Consider the following 16,116-nt stretch of genomic DNA (forward strand, 5'->3'; position numbering starts at 1 on the left):
ACCAGGACGGGGCACAGGAGAGGAATATATATACCAGGAGGTGCCCAGGAGAATATATATCAAGAGAAGGACAGTATATACCATGAGGGGCCCAGGAGAGGAACATATATACCAGGGGGGGCCAAGGAGAGAAACAAATATACCAGGACGGGGCACAGGAGAGGAATATATATACCAGGAGGTGCCCAGGAGAATATATATCAAGAGAAGGACAGTATATACCATGAGGGGCCCAGGAGAGGAACATATATACCAGGGGGGCCAAGGAGAGAAACAAATATACCAGGAGGGAGACAGTATATACCGGGGGAGCCCAGTAGAGGAATAATATATATATATATATATATATATATATATATATATATATATATATATATATATATATATATATATATATATATATATATATATATATATATATATATATATATATATATATATATATATATATATCAGGAGGGAGACAGAAAAGGAACATATATATACACCAGGTGGGCCAAGAAACAAATATACCAGGAGGGGGCCCAGGAGAGGAATATATATACCAGGAGGTGCCCATAAGGATATATATCAGGAGGGGGACAGTATATACCATTATGGGCCCAGGAGAGGACCATATATACCAGGAGGGGGGCATAAATACCAGAATGGGGGACATTATTACATAATGGGGAGTAGGGCCACTTGCATGTCTTTGTATGATTTAAAATGCTAAAATGTATATGGAAATAAACGTACATGGGACAATATTGGGGGGGGTGGAGGGTGGCACAGGTCCAAATTCTGCACTGGGGTCAATCGAACCCTAGTTGCGGCACTGGCTGTCCAGTTCTACAAATTCTGGCGTAATTTCGCCAGTACGTCCTCCTAAACTGCTACTGAGGCTATTGTGCATACATAATACAGAATCGATGGTTTACAATACGAGATGTCACAGCTCACCTCCTCCCCCTTAGCTCATTGGATGTTTCAATACAAAAAGATAAGGTTTAGTCCTATTCATTGCTGCTAATGTATATGCATATATATTTCCTGATGTCTAGTGTCCGGTCTGAAAACAACAATTTTTTTTTTATTCTTGGGAACTACAAAACTGTTGTAAAAAAGTAATAACTCCTGCACTGAATCTTAAAGATAAAATGTAGCTAAAAATGATAAAACAAAGTCAACCCACTAAGACAGGGTTTACCAGCAGATTGTGCTAAGTGTACGTGTACATTGATGTTTACTTGTAAAAAAAAAAACAAAAAAAAAAACCATCAGCATTGAGAATTCTTCCATCTGTAGCCGGGTCCATTTCATGCATTGCCCGTATCAACCTATATTGCATCGGAAATCCTTCAGCAGATTACAGGTACTTACAGCAGCCTCTGCATCACCCATGAAACAGCAGATATAGGCTTTCCTAAAATGTGTTAATACCATGTTTGTGCCTGAAAATAAGCCCTAGTAGGATTTTGCGCCTTTTCAGAGTTGGGCTTAAATATAAGCCCTACCCAGAAAATAAGCCCTAGTTGCGGTTCAATAAAGAAGTGGAGGAACCCACAGGAGGGCCTGCGGAGGAACCCACAGGAGGGCCTGCGGAGGAACCCACAGGAGGGCCTGCGGAGGAACCCACAGGAGGGCCTGCGGAGGAACCCACAGGAGGGCCTGCGGAGGAACCCACAGGAGGGCCTGCGGAGGAACCCACAGGAGGGCCTGCGGAGGAACCCACAGGAGGGCCTGCGGAGGAACCCACAGGAGGGCCTGCGGAGGAACCCACAGGAGGGCCTGCGGAGGAACCCACAGGAGGGCCTGCGGAGGAACCCACAGGAGGGCCTGCGGAGGAACCCACAGGAGGGCCTGCGGAGGAACCCACAGGAGGGCCTGCGGAGGAACCCACAGGAGGGCCTGCGGAGGAACCCACAGGAGGGCCTGCGGAGGAACCCACAGGAGGGCCTGCGGAGGAACCCACAGGAGGGCCTGCGGAGGAACCCACAGGAGGGCCTGCGGAGGAACCCACAGGAGGGCCTGCGGAGGAACCCACAGGAGGGCCTGCGGAGGAACCCACAGGAGGGCCTGCGGAGGAACCCACAGGAGGGCCTGCGGAGGAACCCACAGGAGGGCCTGCGGAGGAACCCACAGGAGGGCCTGCGGAGGAACCCACAGGAGGGCCTGCGGAGGAACCCACAGGAGGGCCTGCGGAGGAACCCACAGGAGGGCCTGCGGAGGAACCCACAGGAGGGCCTTCCTCCGCAGACATTGATATGTTCCACTGCGCCCCAGGTCACCCTGCTGACCAGAAGCAGTATTACCAGATTTTTGTGTGTTTATGTAGGTGTGAGTGCAGTCGGAAGCTGGGGAACACTGTGGGGCCCAATAGCAGGAAGCGCCGCTCTTGATCGCAGGAGGACCTGAGAGTGACGCAGACGTCTGGGGTCTGGTAAGTAACATTCTCCTGGGCAGTGTCTGCATTTTTTTTGCGGGGGGAGGTAAACTTATACTCATCTCATATTTCCCCAAAAATAAGCCCTTGCGCATTTTTTGGGGCAAAAAATAACATAAGACAATATAAATGTATGCCTGCCTTATAATCCCATGAGTCCTACTTGCAGAGGGGCAAATCTAATAACGAGAACACATGGTGTAAGGTAATGGCAGACGATAGGACTTATCAATGGATTCCGACGCATAAACCAATACCTAGAACTTACCAAAAGTATTGGTTACACTCGCTGCTTTGAGTCCCATGAGATCCGGCAGCTGATCGATTAGAATTTCTCGACTCGCCCTCACTTTGTGAACTCTTTCGATGCTTCTACGTTGCCAGTCCGTCCAATAGATGTAATCTCCAAGCAGGGTAAAACCAAAAATATGCGGCAGTTTGTCTTCTATGAGGGTTTTTCGCATAGTTCCATCCACATTGATTACCTAATAAAAAAAAATAAAAAATAGAAAAATAAAACAAAAAACATAAAAAAATAAAATTGAAATATAAATAAAAATATAATCAAATATAATAATCAAATACTAATAATATTAATTATTATTAAATGAAAATAATGAAAAAGTTAATTAAAAAAATAAACTAAAATATAAAAATAATTTAATATAATATAAATTAAAATATAAATAGTAATAATAATAAATAAATAATTGAAATATGAACATAAAAAACACTTAGAAAAGTCTTAATATACATGTGATATGGAAAGGATTAATACATAATCTGTGATTTGTAGAAAAATCACCTTCATTCTGAAATTAAATTTGATTATTCAGAAAATACAATATTTACCTTTCTAGTAATAAACCCCCCCCCACAAACTCTACAATAAATTTAAAATCTAGGTGGAGGGGTACAAAGTACACCCCCAATAGTGACCCAAAAACTTCAACATCCTCCTTTTAAAAACAGATTTCGGCAAGATGAAATTGAAAGAGTAACGGTGTTGCTTTCATTTTTATTCTGTAAATCAATCATGCACATGACAAGAAGCAACTTCATAATATATCATCAGACAAATCGGTTTCTTTCTCCTCCTAGATTGGTCTTTCACTTAATTCATGGGTAAAATCGTTGTTCAGCCAAGACAGAATTTCTCATAACTGGAAATAAGATAAGATAGTTGGTGCTTTTAAAACTCTATGGAGAAGGGAGGAGCTAGAGGCAGAGGGAGGAGCTACAGGCAGGACCTAGAGGCAGGAGCTAGAGGCAGAGGCAGGAGCTAGAGGCAGAGGCAGGAGCTAGAGGCAGGAGTTAGAGGCAAAGGGAGGAGCTAGAGGCAGGAGCTAGAGGGAGGAGCTACAGGCAGGACCTAGAGGCAGAGGCAGGAGCTAGAGGCAGGAGCTAGAGGCAGGAGCTAGAGGCAGGAGCTAGAGGCAGGAGCTAGAGGCAGGAGCTAGAGGCAGGAGCTAGAGGCAGGAGCTAGAGGCAGGAGCTAGAGGCAGGAGCTACAGGCAGGAGCTAGAGGCAGGAGCTAGAGGCAGGAGCTACAGGCAGGAGCTACAGGCAGGAGCTAGAGGCAGGAGCTACAGGCAGGAGCTACAGGCAGGAGCTAGAGGCAGGAGCTAGAGGCAGGAGCTAGAGGCAAAGGGAAAAGGCAAAGGGAGGAGCTACAGACAGGAGCTAGAGGCAGAGGGCAGGAGCTAGAGGCAGAGGGCAGGAGCTAGAAGCAGGAGCTAGAGGCAGATGGCAGGAGCTAGAGGCAGGAGCTAGAGGCAAAGGGAGGAGGCAAAGGGAGGAGCTACAGGCAGGAGCTAGAGGAAGAGGGCAGGATCTAGAGGCAGAGGGCAGGAGCTAGAGGCAGAGGGCAGGAGCTAGAGGCAGGATCTAGAGGCAGAGGTAGGAGCTAGAGTGAGGAGAGCTAGAGTTGTAAGTAGAACTTTGAGCACCAACTGTCATCTCTCTCAGTAATGGGGGGGGGGGGGGGGGAATCACAGGAGACACATTTTACCTGCTAATTTAGGATTTTAAGAATGAGAAGACAGAAGCACATTTCTCTGGTAAGATCCATTAGAATGTGTCTGCCAGCTCAGTGGATGGTGCATTGGAAGGGCGAGCGCGAAGGAATGTTGTGGAGCCTTTCTTTGGCCATTTTAACTGGAAATCACATTGAACATACAATGCCAAAGACTCTGCTGATCCCCAACACAGGAAATTATTGATATTGGGATGTGTACACTGAAGAAATTGGGGAAAGGGGTGTAGGGATAGAACCAAAAAAATGGTATCAAGACGTGGCACTTGATAGCACATGTGGCCAGAGGTTGGACAACTGGACTCTGCTCAACCTCCTTTTCTGTCTGTTTTTTTAACACAATAGCGTAGTTGACTATTATGTCTAGTAAAAAAACAGAGAGCAATAGAGAAGGGTGTTCAATTGCCGCGCCAACAGATCACTCATTCAGATGATGAAGACCAATGTCACTTTATTTTCATACAGGTCTACGCGTTTCTGGAGCACCTGCTCCCTTCCTCAGGACCATCAGGTTAAAAATAACATCAAATCCTGATGGTCCTGAGGAAGGGAGCAGGTGCTCCAGAAACGCGTAGACCTGTATGAAAATAAAGTGACATTGGTCTTCATCATCTGAATGAGTGATCTGTTGGCGCGGCAATTGAACACCCTTCTCTATTGCTCTCTGATGTCTGCCACTGGGTGGCTGCAGCCGTGGATCTTGTTTTACATGCACTTATAGTAGTTGTGACTGTCACAACTACATCAGGTGAGTGAGTTTACTCCCCCTTCCCCACCCCACATATATCGGGGTAAGACCCTATTTGCGCTTTTTTGTCCACAGCCTCCTTCTAGTAAAAAAACAAGACTGCTGCTGCCGGACTGGACTCAAGTTGACACATTAGGGGGCGCATCACAACATCACAACAGCCTTCTGATATAAAGATATGGCCCCACCACCATCATCCCCCCCCCCCCCCAACAGAGTGCCCCATGCCGAGCGCTCCCGAGTGTCCTACTGAACCACATGCAGTAATTGTCTATAGCTCTGTTCATATGTTGCATTTTTGCAACTTTTTTTCCATTGGTTTTATGCAAATAAAAAGCTGCTTTTTATGTGGCGCCCCTGAATACATCAGGATGCTACAGGGAGCTGCATCCTTACCCAGGGTGCAGGGCCTATCCCCCACTGTTCCAGGTACCCAGGAAACCAGTGTCACTCCCATCTGCACCACAAATCCCAATCACCTCACATCAGTCACTGCCAGACACACCAGAGGGGTTGGACTAGCTGGAAAATGGGCCAGCCACTTGGGAACTGGGCAGACTGAAAGGGGAGAGTGAAGAAGTAGGCTTCAGAGAGTGAGGAGCTGAGAGAGTTCGCTCCTGGGGAGCTAAGAAAAACTGATTGGGTCGCAAGCAGTGATCCGGGTCTAGAGGAGTCAGGTACCAGTTGCAGGGACGTTGGACAGGGGTGTGACGGACGTAGTCTTGGAGGGACTGTCAGCACCAAAAGGGACCAACAGAACTCACCGGTACCGAGCACGACAGGGTACAGGACCCTAGGTCAGGAGCAGATTCAACGTCCTGACAATTCACCTGAAAGAGAGGAGGATCTTCAAGGACTTACCTAAACGCTCAGAGACTGAGGGCATCAGCACAACGAGGGGGACAGGGTTTTTCTAGACAAAGCAACGCACTGAGGTCCCAAGTGCCAGCCCTTAAGAGCACAGCTACACTACACATAGTGAGCAGGGCCCCAAACAGCTTCAAGCCACGGGGACAACAAATTGTGCACAGAGGCAGGCTCCGAATCACTAAGTGACACCGGTGGGACCGGGTACTGGGACGGGCCCTCGGCAGCGGCAGCTGTACTCAGAGACTTCGGTTTACCTACAGTGTGTCTCTCCTTTCTAAACCTCATCCAGCACCACGACTACCCGCAGTGAGTACCCTGATCCCCGCACCCTGGCCTCCCAAAGCACCAACACCCCGGAGTCTGGGGCCTTCCCTACCTGCGGAGGGACTGACACCTTGCTGCGTCACACCATCTACCCCGGTCCACCCTTCAGCAGTGGCGGTACTCCCGTTACCGCAACCCGCAGGTGGCGTCACAAACTTCTCCCCTGTAAATAAGCCCTTTTACGGATCAGGCTGTCCGCCAACCCGGATCCAGACCCCTCGAGCCACCACGATCCCGGATCCGAGCAGCCCAATTAACACCGGGACGGCACATTACAGGAGCGGCAAAACCTAGGAGATTTCAGAAACCTCATGCACTGAAATGGAAAACTGCAGCATGTCAATTCTTTCAGTGTTTTCACTGCTCTTTTCACCATTGAAAGCAATGGGAGTAAAAAAAAAAAAAAAAAAAAAAAAAAAAAACAGCTGAGTTTTTGCTTTTTTACTATTGAATAAAACTACAGTATTTAAAAACATGTTCTGTACACAAATGACAGCAAAAATAAAAAAAAAATGCAGCAAAAAAGCTTTTTTACTGGCAATAGATCCGGTTTTGCTGCAGAAAAAAAAAAAAAGCAAAAAACGGAAGCAGCAAGAAAGATAAATAGATGAGTAGATATAGAGATGGAGAGCTAGAGGGATGAATGAATGAATGAATGAATGAATGCATAGAGGGATAGATAATGTCCCACCCCCCTGCATATTCTAAGCTGGCACCCTTTAGTGACTTTCATGTGGCATTAAAGGGTGCTTAGCCTTGTATTTAGTCAAAAAATAAATTAAAAAAAAAAAATGACGTTGGGTTCCCCCTATCTTTTGTAGCCAGCTAGAGTAAAGCAGACGGCTGCAGCCTGTAGACCACAGCTGGCAGCTTCACCTTGGCTGGTAATGTAAAACAGAGGGCACCCCACGCTGTTATTTTAGATTAAATAAATAATTTAAAAACAAAAAACACTGGGTCCCCCCCAAATTGGATCACCAGCCAAAATAAAGCGGACAGCTGGGGTCTGGTATTCTCAGACTAGGGAGGTCCATTGTTATTGGACACTTCCCAGCCTAAAAATAGCAGGCCACAGCCGCCCCAGAAGTGGCGCATCCATTAGATGTGCCAATCCTGGTGCTTCATCCCAACTCATCCCACTGCCCTGGTGCGGTGGCAAACGGGTTAATATACGGGGGGTTGATGCCAGATGTGTAATGTCACCTGGCATCAAGCCCTGGGGTTAGTGATGTCACGCGTCTATCAGATACCTGCCATCACGAACCCAGTCAGTAATGTAACACAAAAAAAAGTTTTATTTGAAAAACACGCCCCAAAACATTCCCTCTTTCACCAATTTATTTAAAAGACTCAAATCCAGGTCCGGCGCAATCCAATAAGGGGGTCACATGATGATCCATACCATAGTCACTGTCCCAGTCAATGAAGAAAAGAATGTTCCCCATTGGCTGGGAGAGTAATGCAGTGACCTGAGCTAACATCAACGGGTCAGCCCAGGTCACTGCAGGGGATGATGAGCGCTGCTGTCAGGAGGTTAGATGACATCATTCATTACCTGCTGTGACGATCTGCCTTACATTGTCCGCCGCGTTCTCAGTAGTATCGCGAGAGCCCGTGATGTCACCACTAGTGACAGTCTCGGGCCGCCCGCGAGACGTGATGTGAGAACGCAGTGGGCATAGAAGGCAGTGACAGCGCTGACGTCAGGAGAGCAGGAGATCGTCACAGCAGGCAATGACCTCATCTAACCTCCTGACAGTAGCGCTAGTCATCTCTGCGGCTGCCCGCACTACTGTGTGAGAAGCTGCTGATACTGCAGTGCGGGCAGACACTGACACACTGCTCTACGAGTAGCCGCGGGGCTGGCGGGGAGCGGGACACCGACTACACGGGCACACGACGGAGGTCACACGGAAGTGCTTCCGTGCGGCTTCCAGGGATTTTGCGGGCCCATTGACTACTATTGAGTCACGGTCCATTATTACGGAACAGAATAGGACATGTTCCATAATAACGGAACGGACATACAGCATCCGATGTGTTTTTTTGTAGGATCGGATGGACACGGAAGTTCTTCTATGTGCCATCCGATCCTACACAAAAGACATTGAAAAGATGGTCCTTTCCGTAGGTCCGCAAAAAAACAGAAGCTGGCCAGGACAAACGAAACTGCCATGTGAATGAGCCCTTAGGCTGCTTTAAAACATCAGTTTTTTGCCATCAGGCACAATCCGGCAAAAACCTGAAAAAAAACAGATCAGGCGTCTGTTGCCGCCGGATACGATTTTTCCCCCATAGACTTCTATTAGCGCCGGATTGTGCCAGGTAGCCTTGCGTTCCATCCGGCTTTCACCAGATCCGGCAAAATTTGCTTGTCCGGCGGCCGGATGGAACGATGAGGGTAACGTTTTTTTGTCTCTGGCGAAAAACCGTATTGCGCCGGCGTCGAACGGCGTGTTTAATAATGGAAGCCTATAGACGCCGGATTTGGCGTAATGCGGCAAAAAGCGGATACAGCCGCCGGATCCAGTTTTATGAACTGAGCATGCTCACTATCACAACGGATCAGTCAAAAAACTGAAGGAACTGATGGAAAACACTGATGCAGCGGATCCGTTTTTTTTCGTTGGATCCGTCGCATCAGTTTTTCGCCGGATCGTACCTGATGGCAAAAAAACTGATGTGTGAAAGCAGCCTTAGTGATCACCTTTATATTCTGTAATCTTCCTCTTTCCTCATCTCCGGTGACATTTTTGGAGCTTTGTAACCAATTGCTCGTTTTTCTATAAAGTTTAAGTCGTCTCGGAATGAATAAATAAATATTGTAACGTGAGCGACTGGGGAATAATAATCACATCCGCACACGGAATCTCAGAGCGGATCACAGATTCCATCCATTATTCTTCGCTCTTCCATCAACAAGTCCACGTATCTCGTCAAACTGCAAATAACGCCCCGTCGCCTCCCTAACGTGCCTCTTCACGTCGGCCATCCAGAAAACAAGCCGTGTAGGTTATACTCACTGATACAAGAATAGAGTATTGCAAAAGAAAAAAAACATTTTTAATTTTATTTTTTTTTTTACATTTAATAACAGGGATTAAAGCTTTTAAGTCCGCAGGAACAGAAGACTGCTGGGTAATTAGGGATATTATGGCAGAAAGGCACCAGAATGTACCTTGATATGCCTAATCCTATTTCCCTTCAATGACAGCCGCACGTTAAGCTCCTGATGCTGATAGTCACCACACCTTGTACTCGCAGGAGACTGACACGGGGATTCTCGAGAATGAAATCTACACTCATCACCTCAGGGACAGGAGACAGCGGAGACAGGTGTGGAGCCGCAGCATGGGCTCCATAAGGCTGTGTGCACACCTTGCGTTTTTGTTTAGTTTTTTTTCTTATGCATTTTTCGGCGCAGATTTGTCATAAAACGGGAAGGGTTTCCTAATGCCGGCAATGTCAATGAGAATCCTGAAGTGTTGAGCACACGGAGACTATGCTCTCCTTGCAGATTTGGTGCAGATTTGGTGCAGATTTAAATCTGAGAGATGTCAATTCTTGAATGGGAAAAATCTGCATCAAAAACGCAGGTTTTTGCAACGGAGTTTTACTTGCCAAGAGATGCTGAAATAGAGCATGTAATTTCTGCACCAAATACTGAACATGTGCACATACAGACTATTATCAAGAGATATTGACTCCTTCCAAGTCAGGACTGGAGCAGGCAACACCGACAGATTTAGGCTATGATCACACATTGCGCTTTTGTGGCATTTTTTTCTGCAGAAAAACCTGCCCCCTCAGGAGTAAAAAAAAAAAAAAAAAAGCCTGTGTTTTGGAATGGTCTACAGTACATGTCTAAAGTTAGTTTCATTAACCACAAAAGCAGCAAGAGGAAAAAAAAAAAGGCAACGACAGGAAAAAAAAAAAGGCAACGACAGGAAAAAAAAAAGGCAGCAACAGGAAAAAAAAAAAAAGGCAACGACAGGAAAAAAAAAAAGGCAGCAACAGGAAAAAAAAAAAGGCAACGACAGGAAAAAAAAAAGGCAGCGACAGGAAAAAAAAGGCAAGGCATAAAAAAGGAAAGGTATAAAAAGGAAACGCATAAAAAGGAAAGGCATAAAAAGGAAAGGCATAAAAAAATAAAAAGTGGCATAAAAAAGGCAGCAATAGAAAAGAAAAGGCAGGAAAGAGAAAGGCATAAAGGTGGAAGAAAAAAGGGGCAGCTAAAAAGGAAAGGCATAAAAAAGGCAGTAACAAAAATACAACAAAAGGAAAGGCAAAAAAAATAAAAATTAAAAAAAAAAAACAGCTACGTTTTTGCACTCTACTTTCAATGGTAGAAAAAGCTGCAAAACTACTTTAAGAATTGATCTGCTGATTCTTTAAAAAACGCAGCAGTTTTCCATTTCTGTAGGAATAAAGAAAACAAGTCTGTGTATGAAATGTCTGGAACCTCATAAGTTTTGTTGGTTCTGTATAAAGCAGCTTCTAATTTCCATTTATTTGCATAAAACCAACTGAAAAAAAACCATGGGCAAAAAAACGCAACGTGTGAACATCGCCTTAGGCTACACTCACATGCTGCTGGGGTGGGGTTTCTGCCGGAAAAGAAGCCGATTTTTACTATACCAGCAAAAGCTATGAGATTTCAGACATTTCTTGCACAAGTTTCCTCCCCCCCCCACCCCACTGAATTCAAGCACCGTAGCATTTTTTTTTTTTTTTTTTTAAATCTGCAGTGTCAATTTTTCTTGAGTTTTCTTCAGCGCCTTTTTACCCATAGAAGGCAATACAAAAAATAAAAAAATAGCAAAAAATTGCACAAAAACACAGCAAACAATTTTACTCACGAAAAACAACAAAACCCTGCTTTATTAAACATGTACAGTACAACAAAGAACACGTGTAATCCACAGGAAAGAAAAACAGCAAATATTTATTAATTCAAAAACTTCCAAAATTCTTCCTACAGAGGGAGGCCTCACCAGCCAGAACACGGAGCCCCTCACCAGGTCACCGCTGCCCCCTCCCCTTGTCATCCTGGGGAGGTGGTGGAGAGACTGACTGTTAGAATACCACTGCATTGCAATGTATTGTTTGGATAGTCGGAATGTCTGTATATGTGATATTTAAATTCAGCTTTACATCCTTAAGAAATTCAATGGATTCATTGACCGACTCTACAGGAAAACAAACCATTCTCCAGGAATTTCCTTAAAACAGCTAATAAAGTCCATTCAATGGAGAGTATGGAAATTATTTTAAGACTAGAAAGGAAACAGATACACATCGGCTTCACGGCAGGACGTATCCTACATGAATTAATCATCACATTTTTAAAAACACAAAGTTAAGACCAATTTATATTAGAATTTTACTTTCAACAAACTTTGCATAAATCAATAGTAAAAGCGAATATAAGAAACTTTCTAATGTATGTTATCAAAGAATTCTGCTCATTTCTCCACTTACAAAACCATTATACCCCTCTCCGCATCCTGAACTCCATTCACTCTGAATAAAAAAAAAAAAAAAAACAGCTCAACTTAGTCCTGACCAAATCCAGACAGACAGACAGACAGACAGACAGACAGACAGACAGACAGACAGACAGACAGACAGACAGACAGACAGACAGACAGACAGACAGACAGACAGACAGACAGACAGACAGACACACACAGACAGACACACACAGACAGACACACACAGACAGACACACACAGACAGACACACACAGACAGACACACACAGACAGACACACACAGACAGACACACACAGACAGACACACACAGACACACACAGACAGACAGACAGACAGACAGACAGACAGACAGACAGACAGACAGACAATACAGTGAGGCGTCAGGTTACACTTCCTTTTACCTTATACTATGGTATGAGCAGTAGGGAGTGGAGTGAAACAACAGGAAGAGATACAGAAAAATTGTGCTGAGCTTTCTAACAAGTCTATTACCTCATCCTCAGAGCTGGATTCACATCTACACGGCTCAGTACTGCTGTAAAGCGCCCCCCATTGTCACATGGAGTTTTGCTCAAAACTCGCCGAGTGTCATGGCGACATCACATGCTGTTCACACTACAGATTCTGACACTCCAGACTATGGTTTCTCGGACATCAACCAGCTGTGTGCTCATTAATGGTCGGGCTAGCAAGATTTAATGCCTGCTGATTACCTCTAGGATCACATGTTCTTGGAAACCTCCCCACCTTTTTAAGATGGTGGAATCGGTCTTCCCATGCCGACTATAGTTTATTGCTGTGTTGGTCTGTATGCTGTTGTGTCCTAGTCCTGCTGGTGATTATATTGCGTGGTGCTTGGAGGTGCCTTGGAATTCCCTCTTCGTCTTGTTGTTTCTTCACTGCTCTTATTTTCCTCTTAACCTCTAATTGTTTTATACCTTTGTGTGAGCGTGTTGTGAGATAAGAGTTTTGGTTTCCCCGGTTTGTCTATATCGCTCTATTGGTGTTATAGTCGAGTCGCAGGCCTCCCCTGAGATAAGGACGTATAAGATCAGGGCTGGTCAAGAGCAGGGTCAAGCTGGTGGCTCAGTCAAGGTCACCATAAGAAGTAAAGATTTTTGGTTTGTCCTGTCTGTCTATCTCTATTGGTGTTATCACACTCCTGTCCTAAGCCTCCCTGAGATAGGGAGGAAGGAGGTGTAAGATCAGGACTGGTCAGGAGTAGGGTCAGGTTGGTGGCTCAGACAGCCTCACCATTAGAGGTAACAATTTTTGGTTTACTCTATTTGTCCATTGGTGTTCTCCCACTCCTGTCCCAGGCCCTCCCCTGGTATAGGGAGGAAGGAGGTATAAGACCAGGACTGGTCAGGAGTAGGGTCAGGCTGGTGGCTCAGACAGCCTCACACCATTAGAGGTAACAATTTTTGTTTTCCCCTATTTGTCCATCTCTATTGATGTTATCACACTCCTGTCCCGGCCCTCTCCTGGGGTTGGGAGGAAGGAGGTAGAAGATCAGGGCTGGTCTGGAGTAGGCGGCTCAGGCATCCCCCACCATCAGAGATAACTCTGAGATAAGGGATAACTAGGGTCCCCCAAGTCAGCTGAGGTCCCCTCCTTTCCCCCCATCATCGTGAGAAACATACTACGGCTGTTTCATTTTGTGCGCTAACTTAGGAATGAAGAGCATGAATCTCTCTGTGCGTCTTTAGGTAGTTTCCACCCACAAGCTCAGAGTGAATTGCAGATTAAGAGATTGAGTCTGCAGATGGGAAAAGTGCAGAATACAAGTCATATAATGGCCAAAAACAGTGTTCTTCCACATTCTGAAAAGTTTCTTAGAAGTTTAGTTACCTTTTAAAGCTTGTGGGAACGTGGAACATGCACTTTATTTTCATACATGGCAGATACCGCAACATCCACTGCCTTTTGGGGGGGCACAGAATTGGAAGGTTGGGTGACGACAGCGTCACTGTTTAATTCTTTACACCCGAGAATTACAACATTCGTGACCGAGTTCAATGTGTCACCATGTAGATGCAAGCCATAAACCGAGACGCACAATTCCCCCTTCGCTTTTGACACAGAAAGGAGACGGAGCAGAGAAACCAGCTCGTTTATTTTGAAAAAGGTTCAAGTCTCGCACTATGTAGACGCTGCGGTTAATATTCCCGGAGGGTCCTGTCCTCCCAATAACCTTTCAGAAAACCATATTCTGTGGTTTTCTAGCAGTCTGTCTCCATTTATTAAACAAGTCTTCTGTTGATGGAAAATAAAGATTGGACTATTAGGCCTTGTCCTCTACGAGGGATGGTGGAGAGGAGGGAGGACGCAAGGAATCACAGTGATTACCACCGAGATACAATGTATCAGAATAATAGCGTAACCCTAGCAACAACAAAAATACAACATTAGCAAACAGTCTACAAACCTGAAATAAGTCAACTTAGTTAATTCCCCAAAAAACTAACTCTGGATGGTCGACATTTCCAGCTTCCGAAGAGTTCAGCCACAGTTAGTCATTAAGACCGTTCTCAGTCTTCCAAGGAAAACAGACTCTCAGAGGCGGGCAGAAAAAGGGCACTACACCTGCACTGACTATATAGCACCCAACTCCATATTTTAACTACTCCTTCCAGAAAAGTAAAATAGAGAATAAGCTTTGACTCCACAGCGACCCACCTCTCCCCCTCCTGCCCCCCCAGAAAAAAAAAAATATATATATATATATATATATATATATATATATATATATATATATATATATATATATATATATATATATATATATATATATATATATATATATATATATATATATATATATATATATATATATATATATATATAAAATAGATAGATATATCTAAATATCTATATCTGTCATAAATATATCATAATTATAAATAAATATACACACTTACACATACAATATATATCACATACAATAATTATATATATATATATATATATATATGTATATGTGTGTGTGTGTATACATATATAAATATATGTGTGTGTGGGTGTCTGTATGTGCGTATATATATCTAATATATAAAGGTGTGTGTGTGTGTGTGTGTGTGTGTGTGTGTGTGTGTGTGTGTGTGTGTGTGTGTGTGTGTGTGTGTGTGTGTGTGTCTCCGGGTTTGGCATCTGCACCGTCGCAGCTGCAGCCACAACATTTTGCACACTCACACTTCTGGACCCCGAGAGCGTCATAGGCTATGTTTTGAGGGGAAATTTTAACCCCGTGCTTTACAGTTATTCACCAAAAAACCTGCCTCCATTAAAGTGAATGGAGCTGGGAGCCACAGTGCAGCCAGAACTTCAGTAGAATGCACAGCCACGCCCTTATATGGAATGTTGCCGTGTCACAATGCAGCCAGGGAAAGAGACAGACAGGGAAAGAGAGAGACAGGTTAAGAGACAGACACAAACAGAGACAGACACAGGGAAACAGACAGAAAGAGAGAGAGACAGAGAGAGATATACAGAGGGGGACACAGACAGAGAATGGGAGAGAAACAGAGAGACCGTTACTATCCCGGGTAGCAGTTATTAACCCGGGCGAAAGAGACAGACAGGGAAAGAGACAGACAGGGAAAGAGACAGACAGGGAAAGAGACAGACAGGGAAAGAGACAGACAGGGAAAGAGACAGACAGGGAAAGAGACAGACAGGGAAAGAGACAGACAGGGAAAGAGACAGACAGGGAAAGAGACAGACAGGGAAAGAGACAGACAGGGAAAGAGACAGACAGGGAAAGAGACAGACAGGGAAAGAGACAGACAGGGAAAGAGACAGACAGGGAAAGAGACAGACAGGGAAAGAGACAGACAGGGAAAGAGACAGACAGGGAAAGAGACAGACAGGGAAAGAGACAGACAGGGAAAGAGACAGACAGGGAAAGAGACAGACAGGGAAAGAGACAGACAGGGAAAGAGACAGACAGGGAAAGAGACAGACAGGGAAAGAGACAGACAGGGAAAGAGACAGACAGGGAAAGAGACAGACAGGGAAAGAGACAGACAGGGAAAGAGACAGACAGGGAAAGAGACAGACAGGGAAAGAGACAGACAGGGAAAGAGACAGACAGGGAAAGAGACAGACAGGGAAAGAGACAGACAGACAGACAAAGAGAGAGATATATACAGAGGGGGAGACAGACAGAGAATGGGAGAGAAACAGAGACAGTTACTATCCCGGGCAGCGCCGGGTGCTA

General features: G+C 45.0%; 1 protein-coding gene across 1 annotated transcript in view; it reads right to left on the bottom strand.

Annotated features, from left to right (window-relative positions):
* LOC142254971 (low-density lipoprotein receptor-related protein 5-like) overlaps window positions 1-16,116 on the bottom strand; it is a 171,991-nt gene that overhangs the window by 51,770 nt on the left and 104,105 nt on the right. Inside the window, exon 8 of the mRNA XM_075326377.1 lies at window positions 2,694-2,910. Within this exon, the coding sequence (XP_075182492.1) occupies window positions 2,694-2,910 (217 nt within the window). The remainder of the gene's footprint in view (window positions 1-2,693; window positions 2,911-16,116) is intronic.

This window comes from Anomaloglossus baeobatrachus, chromosome 10 (assembly GCF_048569485.1).
Source record: "Anomaloglossus baeobatrachus isolate aAnoBae1 chromosome 10, aAnoBae1.hap1, whole genome shotgun sequence".
Classification (NCBI taxonomy): Eukaryota; Metazoa; Chordata; class Amphibia; order Anura; family Aromobatidae; genus Anomaloglossus; species Anomaloglossus baeobatrachus.